General features: G+C 32.9%; 1 protein-coding gene across 1 annotated transcript; it reads right to left on the bottom strand.

Annotated features, from left to right (window-relative positions):
• Positions 1 to 271: 271 nt before the first annotated feature.
• LOC112758602 (ATPase 10, plasma membrane-type) lies at positions 272 to 8,579 on the bottom strand. The gene is made up of 22 exons (XM_025807311.3): positions 8,373 to 8,579; positions 8,199 to 8,271; positions 7,972 to 8,091; positions 5,125 to 5,223; positions 4,899 to 5,036; positions 4,644 to 4,778; positions 4,379 to 4,558; positions 4,075 to 4,281; positions 3,880 to 3,999; positions 3,688 to 3,807; positions 3,487 to 3,609; positions 3,262 to 3,366; positions 3,044 to 3,188; positions 2,759 to 2,920; positions 2,333 to 2,571; positions 2,199 to 2,231; positions 2,030 to 2,111; positions 1,719 to 1,879; positions 1,470 to 1,643; positions 1,204 to 1,386; positions 947 to 1,110; positions 272 to 687 (listed from the first exon to the last, which is right to left on the bottom strand). Exons 1-22 carry the CDS (start codon positions 8,492 to 8,494, stop codon positions 591 to 593), a joined length of 2,982 nt encoding a protein of 993 aa, XP_025663096.1. The 5' UTR covers positions 8,495 to 8,579; the 3' UTR covers positions 272 to 590.
• Between the last annotated feature and the right edge of the window lie 549 nt (positions 8,580 to 9,128).

Below are 9,128 nucleotides of genomic sequence, written 5' to 3'. Positions count from 1 at the left end.
TCAAAAATGATTAGTCGCAGAGTTTAAAGATCCCCATAGATGTAGACAGAAAACCCCACGTTTGAAATGTTACAAAAGCACTTTGCAAGGGTACTGGATGGAAAATACTATAAACTATAAAGTGTGTCCGAAGGAGGGAATTGTTATACTTATTTGGAATGACACCACTTGTGCAATACATTGGCCTCAACAATAGCCATGAAGAAACATTCCATGTTCAACAATGAACATATAACTCTGATGAAAGTGATAGAACCAAAGCATAGGAAGCTAATTTCAAGTTCTGAATTAAATTATTATTATGTGTTTGTGAGACATCAATTTATAAATGCAGAGTCACGATTCAGCGGTCCTCCTAGGTAATAATTGGATCGAAGCCAATAATTGATGAATGAAACTTTCATGGTAACCTTATTATCAAAACACTAGAATACAAAATTTATGGTGTCAGGAGGAATCCCACCCGTGAAGCGTTTCAGTGAGAGTCCACTATACTACGGACAGTGTAATTCATTTGAAGTTCTGTTTGGTGTGAAATCTCTTTCATTGCCATGACATGAAGAAGAAGAAAAACATAATTAGCATATTAATTAGACTGTGTGTGCTGATTGGATCATTTTCAAATCTAACTTTTTGAGTCTCACAACAGACTCTACATGTCCTCTCAAAGTGTGCAATTCCCCCAGCCTGCATGCATTCATTATCAAATGGGACTTGTCAAGGATTCTTATATATGGGAGTGGGACTTGTCCAGAAAGGTAGCATATATAACATTTCTCATAAAATTATGTTGAAAACTCACGTACAGTTGGCTAGATGTGAAGTTGATAATTGAGAACTGTTAAATAATTTGACTAAATTACCATCTAGTGATTTTTAACTATCAACTTCACGTGAAGACACCTACATGTGAGATTCCACCTAAAATTATATTATATTAAAGTACCTGGCTATTTCGGCGCGGCGCCTGGCTTGTTCAGCTATCCAAGAAGAGCTCCTCTCGTTGGCCCCGAGGTCCACAGCCATGAGTCCTTGCAGACTCCTCTGAGAAAGAACCCACTTTGCAGCCCTGTCTTCCTTTCCATAGTCTTTCTTTGATGTAAAAGCAGTCTTTTGAAACACACAAGAACATTTCAATAAGCAAGATCATATCATATCTTATTGGGACCAAAGTCAATAAAAGAAAAAAATATCTGCACTAACCTTCTTGTCAAATACCAGATTCCAGGCTTCTCCACTCAAAGCATAGCGCACTATGAACTTAATGATGTCCAAAGGCACATAAAACACTAAACTATATAACCATATAACACCAGCCCACCGCCATCCAATTCCTCTTATATAAGCAAAACTGATGTGTGCATAGACAGCAATCAAGGTGGCTACCTGAACAGTTGGAGCGTTAAAAACAAACCCATTCGAAATTCGAGTCATACTTATTTGCAGTTGACATTTTGAGTAAACCTTACCAATTGAGCTATTACAAAGGCACACATTAGTAGAACTCCTGGTCTCTCTAGGAATGACCAGCCGCGGCTGCGAGTCACAAAAATTAAAGCTTGGCTGATGATGCTAACTTGCAGATATACAGCGGATGCAACTTTCTCACTGTCGCTGGATAAGGATGCTACATGGAAGTGAGTCTGCAGTAATGCAACATTCAGCTTTAAAAAAATGTTTGTCCACGAATAAGGTCTAATTACAAATTAGTTTTGTACCTCAAAGAAAGTGGTGTCAACTACTGCCCAGTAGAATAGGACAGTAACCAAAGCAAGGTACGTGCCAATGACAATTCCTGTGGCAAATATCTCTGGCAGCTTCCAACTATCAGGTGTAGGGGATGGCTTCACTCGGTCTTTCGATATGGTCATGATCGTACCTAAACAATAAAATTATGAGTACAAAGTGGGGGTGTTCGCGATGTGGTTTGGATCAATCCAATCTGAAGTATACTACAAAGTACGTATGGACCTTTGTAAAATCAAGTTTAAAAAATGGAAGCGAAAACCGACGTGTGAAGAAGTATTACCATCATTCAGTATTGCAATAATAAGGACCATGAAAGGTGGGAAATCAAACTCCCAAATCAAAGCTAGGAGCACAAAACCAAGCTGCAAGAGAGTTTAGGTAGATAAGTTATATGGAAGTCTAGAAAGTAGAAATGCGTGTGGAATAGAATTGGAACTTTGTTTAATTACCACTATCCTTATTGTGATGGAAACAGCATATATCTGCATGTAACAAAGCTGTCAATTTTGCCTCAAGTAAATGTGAAGTATCATGTAAGACTACTTTCTGGGAATCATGCTTTCAAGTTTAATTTCAACTCAACTGTATAATTTTTCATTCTCTGAAATATAGCTCGGCTAGTTAAGACGGCGCTGATGATGACACTTAAGCCAGGCTCAGTTAAGACCAGATCAGCGGCACCTCTTGCAGCATCTGTAGCATCTGACACAGCTATTCCAATATCTGCTTTCTTCAGTGCTGGGGCATCATTCACTCCATCTCCTGTCATTCCAACTACATGCTTCTTTTCTTGCAAAATTTTCACTATTTCATATTTATGTTCTGAAAGTATCACATTGATAAAATAATCAGTTAAACAGATCTAGCGAAACGGTATCATTTACAGAAATAATAGATAACATCATTCAAAAGAAATTCATTTGGATCACTTCTTATTTGGATGCTAAGTATGGTTTACTTTTCTTAGAACAATTCTCAGACTTTTGCACCGAGAATCAGAATAATGTACCAGGAAATACACCAGCAAAGCCATCTGCCTTTTCGATGAGCTCGTCGACTGGGAGTGCTTCATTTTCATCTTTTTCACGTCCCAATAAAGATGAAGAAGGATACATGTTTGTCCCCATACCAAGTCTTCTGCCAGTCTCCTTTGCAATTGCCAACTGATCCCCTGCATATTTACATACATTAATCTTTTGGCCTAGAAATAAATATTTCCTTGCATAATAAGGGAGAAAAGTACCGAATTGGAGGCATATGTTATATCATTTTAATATCATTACTACATACTTACCTGTGATCATCTTAACACAGACTCCCAGGTTAAGTGCTCTCCTGATGGTCTCAGCACTATCATGCCTTGGAGGATCAAAAAGAGGCAACAAACCACAAAATGTCCATGGACCTCCAGGACCATCCGTGAATTTTTCAGGAATTTCCTGAAAGATTTTACCTTGAGTAAGTCCATTCAATTACCAAGCATGGAAATAGAGGAATGGCATGCCACGCTACCTGATAAGCCACTGCAAGAGATCGCAGTCCCCTCTCAGCAAATTTGTCAATGATTGCATGCACTTTTCTAGCAATCTCGTCTTTCTCTTGGCACATATTTAGAATCTGGTTTTCAAGAAACATGTTAAAGAAGCTTTATGAATTTTTTATACAAAACTAAAGGAAATGACAAGCATCTTATACTAGGACTAAAACTCGTGTGCGAAAAATGTGTGTCAGAAACACCTGTTCGGGTGCTCCTTTGCTGGCCCTGTAAAAGTTACCATCTGTATCAATATATGTGATTGCTGTGCGTTTATCTACTGGATTGAAAGGTAGAAAATGAAGCTCAGTAATGTTTGCACGTGCCTGCAGAGAAATCATAGAAGGGGGTTTGAAAACATATGCATTGGCATTGTTGTATCAAAGTAACACGGATGTCTTTACCTCCTTTGGATCAGCTAGCATGTTAACAATGGCACTGTCAATGGCATCTTGGTTTTCCAGTCTGGATGCTCTGGCTGCTAATAGAATAACCATATCTCTGTCCATGTTTCTGTTAAAGACCTGTTCAACAAAATCTCAATAAGGACAATAACAACAGAGATAATGACCTTGTATGTCATCTCCTTCTCTTACCTCTACAAGGTTTCGATCAACGGTTAGCCGGTTTAGTGTAAGAGTTCCAGTTTTATCACTGCATAGGACATCCATCCCAGCCATTTCTTCAATGGCTGTCATTCTCTTTGTGATGGCTCCCTTGAAAGAAGAACAAAGAGCTTATTCAGTATCAAGCATAAATATCTTCCAATAACAAATTGTTGAGAGTTTTACCTGCTGAGAAAGACGATGAGAGCCGATTGCAAGTGTCACAGACAGTACTGTAGGCATGGCAATGGGTATTCCTCCAATCAAGAGAACAAGAAGGTTGTTAATTCCATCCCTGTATGAACGATGCTCCACTGGGAACATTATGATTATTTCAAGTAGCATCCCTATAGCTATAGAGCAAATGCAGAAGTTACCAATTGAAGTAAGGACCTGCACAAAAGATACCAAAAACACTCATCCATACTTAAATAATTGGGCTTGTTAAAATTACCTGATACAAAATATGTTAACAAGTTTCCAAATTTACCTTCTGAAAGTGCCCAACAACTTCTGTGCTATCTACCAAATGTGCTGCCTTTCCGAAAAAGGAATGAACTCCTGTTGCTATCACTACAGCTTCAATCTCTCCCTGCTTACATGTTGAACCCGAAAATACCTCATTGCCCGTTCTCTTTGTGACAGGTAAAGATTCTCCGGTAAGCGCCGACTGCATAAGAAAGCATCTTGATTCTTGATACCATTAAACAAAAAATAATTGTAGTATTAGATTTCTTTCTTTGAGAATGACTTGCCTGGTCAATTTTTAGAGGGTCCCCTTCAAGCAATCGAGCATCGGCTGGAATGATATCTCCTAGCTTTATGCTGATTATGTCTCCAGGTACTAATATAGCTGCATCTTGCTCTTGCCATAGCCCATCTCTTAGAACCTGCAAAATTGCATATAATGCAATTATACTCATTAATGGCAAGGAATCACTCTATGTAACATATGCATATAATATAGCTAATGAATTCCAGAAACAGATGTCAAAGAGAAAGAATAATACCTTTGTTTTAGGAGCTAAACGAGCCATTAGTGCTGCTGCAGCATTACCAGCATTATTTTCTTCTATGAAACTTATTGTTGAGTTTATTACCAGAAGGCATAAAATTCCTACAAAGTCTTGCCAATCAGGACCTTCCCCCTGAAAATATCTCTCCAAATAAGTACCCAATGAATGGTTAAAGAACCATGTGGATTGAAGAGTGAAGGCGAATATGTTCTCTACTTACTCCCCCATTAGCAAGGATAATTGCCATCAATGCTGCAGCTTCCATAACCCATGACAGAGGATTCCACATAAAACTTAGAAATTTCAGTATTTTATTCTCCTGCAATAACAGTTGAGGATGAGGTTATAGTTACAATAATTTCTTCAATTATATGCATAAGTTCTTGCTAGTCAATTAGCTATGCATGGTGACCTTTGATACCAAATCCATCGGCCCTTTCAGCTTTATAATAAATTAGTACAAAATTTATAGATTATATAGAACATAAATAATTTAAATTAAGATTTTTTGTTTCAATTATGGTTCAAAATTTTTCGATTTACATCAAATGTATCTCTGAAAACTAAATTTTTAAGACGTTTAGGACTAATGTATTAATAATACTTGACAACTAAGAGTTAATTTATTTGTGTTAAAAATTGTTCTTATGAAATTCTTAATAAATTAATCTTAAACTTCTTAAAAAATTAGTTGCTACGGGTACATTTGATATAAATCGAAAATTTTTTATACAAATTAAAATAAAATAAAACTTATGAGTATTTTTTAAATTTTTAAAAAATTTTAAAAATAAAAGATATACTTTGTCCTGAAATCAAATTTCTATAAATAATATGATACTAGATTTCTTGTGGTGGAAGAAACAAACAGGAACATCTTGAACTTTGATCAATACGAACAAATGACAGCAGCATGCTCATATTCAACCTCCAATCTATCTATTACAATTTAATAAAGGAAAGCCCAAAGTAGTGTTACCGTGAATAAATGACACATAAAATTTTAAATTTTATATAAAATTGTCACGTTATCCATTGTAACATAGAAAAATACATTTATCTTAAAATTACATTTATACTACCATAGAGAATAGCATCTATATTATCAACCTAGCATTAATCTCATAATTTCACACACTAAATTGTCTAATTCTAAAAAGAAATGATATGAAAAATATTAATTCATATCAATATTTTAAATTTTAATATTCTATATCTTATTTGAAGAATAAATTTCATTCTATGAAAATCTATTTATTTATTCATCTATCTACCTATCAATTGCCTTCTAATGTTACAACATGAACATTTTAGTAAAATTGTCATTTTAAAATTTTTCTATCGCTATATCACATCACTTTTTATTCTTTTTATATAGTATTTAGTCTTACCTTTGAATTTTTTTACTCTTTATTTTTATGTAGTTTGCTATATGCCTTTAGTAATAATGTTATTTCTCTTTAATAAATATACATTAATTAATAAATTTATTCTATTTTTTTATTCTCACTCATGTTGATGTTTACTATATAAATCAACATTTATTTTACATATTTTTTTTAACTCTTCTCACATAATGTTATGTCTCTCACTCTTTCTCCTTATCTTTGCTAATATTTTACATAATTATTTAAAAAATTTAGTTAATGATCACAATTTCTTATTCTAGTTTGTTAAATAATTTGTTCATTATATGTTGGATAATGAACTCCTAAAATATTATAATGTATGATGTTCTTACAATGTTTTTAAGTTTTCATTTTCTATTTTTGATCTAATTGTGTTTATCAATTATATATTGTTTTTATCATTTATATATCCTTTTTTTTTCACAGTTTATATTTTTAAATATTATTTAGTTGTTATAATAATGTTAAAAATATACGATGTCATGATTTATGAAAAGATGAATGTTATTTTTAATTATTAAAATATGTTTATGTTTGAATTACATTTATTCTTGCGCTATAGTATTTAAATTTGCTAAATATATATATTAAATGATGAATTTCTTCAAAAAATAAAATATATAATATCTTTATAATTTTATTTAAATTTAATATTAATTTTTAAATTTTTTTATTAAATAAATTTTATATATAAAAATGAATTCATTTTAGTTTCGCACAGCCCACGGATTTGAATTATAACAAAAACAAGAACTCTATAATTTTTTGTAACTCGTATCTTAACTATGACTATTATGACACATTGCAAATATTTCACTTACTCGTCGTTATAAAAGAGCAAGAGCCTTAAGAAATAATGAACATGTTCCCTTTCAACGAAATGATTTACAAAGGGTGAAAATTCACGCAGAGTTATTTTTATATAAATAAAATTGATAATTACAAAAATATTAAATAATAATTTAATAAAATATATTAAATTATATAATAAATTTTAATTAACTATCAACACATATTGTATCTACAAAGAGTTTGAATTCTTGCATGTTATATGTAACGTGACTTGACGATATTATTCTGTGCTTAGGAATGAAAGAATCAATACAATAAAAAAACATTGTTATTTACATAAAAACATCTTTGTATAAAAATAATAACTAAAATATTATCATTTACTATGTTTGATGTTTCTGTGTTTTAAACTTTAAAATAATCTAAAATATTCTTGCAACAGATATACAATTATAAAATATTCCACAGGATCAGAACAATAAATTAAACTCAAAGGAAAAAGAAATAAAATATTAATAGTATTTCTTTTTGCCTAGATATTAATTAAGTTTACTCATTTTGAAAAGTAATTAAAGTCTCTCTGTTGTTGTGTAATTTGCATAAAAAATTTTCACATTATTCTCATATATAGTAGTGCCTCCCTAAGATAATTATGATTTTGGAGACATAAGAAATCTTCTGGAAAGAATCTAAGCCAGGGAGACACAACCTCTTTTAATCATAACAAGCTAATTTTATGTTTGGATTAATGTCAAATTTTTTAGCCACTAAGCAGTTCTACTTCTATCAAGCTTCACATGCTATTATTGTATATGAGGAACTTGAGAAAATCAGAAAATGTTCAGAGAAGATTGTTCTTAGCTTACTTTCCTCTCTTCAAGTTTGTTGGGGCCAAATATCTGCAGCCGGGCTTCAGCGTCGTCAGATGAAAGCCCAGTTCGCGATGTTCGCAACTGTTGAAATACTTCTTCCAATGGTATGCGCTCCTGACCAAAATTATTGAGTGCTACTTATTCTACAATTTGCAAAGATTGGGGATGAAACTGAAAATGCACTATTGTACTGACTATCCTGCATTTGTTAGATTACTTACCAAATCAATACCATCTCGGTTGAAATTCTCGGGATCGAGCAGAGGCTTATCCAGTTCCTCAGCCATGTTACAACTACAGATTAAGCAGATTCAGTTCTTAGGATTAGTGAAGTGCAGTAAGTTCAATAATTAAGACCATATAATAATCCATATAGTTCAAACTTAGAGTATTACCTGCTTTTCCGAGAGAGGGGGGTTACACAAAAATGAATCAAAGAAGGATGGATAGTTCCATTACTTGCATATCTAAATGGGATTGGTGTTTGACTGGTTGGTAAAATCCATGCAGCATGCATATTGTGGGATATGGGATATAGGGTGCATCACCTTCCAACAAAGTTTAATTAGATTTGACCATGGATATGCAACACCAAGAACATAACAAGACCGTTGGTTTCAACTACCCTTCATAACTTGCCTATTCCTTCATCAACCTAACTAACCGTCTTTAATTAGTAGCATACTAACATATATGTGCTCATCTTTATATATTCATTAAAATATGACCAAAATGTTCTCTTGACAATTACGTGGAGTTTACCACGTATGGCGTATACATAGCAACACAGCACGTTTTTCCAATTATTTTATTTGTATTATATTGTTATATGCATTTCTTCTTCTATTTAAAATTAATTGAAAAATTCCTTTTTAAACTATATATATGCATTTGAACCACAAAAATAGAAAAAACTTGATAATACAAGATATATGCTACCTTGAACTAGGAAAGATATTATTGTAGTTTGTGTTCGAATGTAAATATTGTTTGGGAGCTCCAGTATCTTAAGACCATTGACAATTTGACATGAGGGAGTGAAAAATTGTTGAGAGTAGTGCTCTTAATAAACTCCTTCAATGTCCATATGTTATTATTGGTAAGTCAAAGGTTAATAAGATATTTATTATTTATTATCTATTTTATCTATT

This window comes from Arachis hypogaea, chromosome 16 (assembly GCF_003086295.3).
Source record: "Arachis hypogaea cultivar Tifrunner chromosome 16, arahy.Tifrunner.gnm2.J5K5, whole genome shotgun sequence".
Classification (NCBI taxonomy): Eukaryota; Viridiplantae; Streptophyta; class Magnoliopsida; order Fabales; family Fabaceae; genus Arachis; species Arachis hypogaea.
Note: the sequence above shows the minus strand (reverse complement) of the source record. Positions and strands in the feature narration are given on the sequence as shown.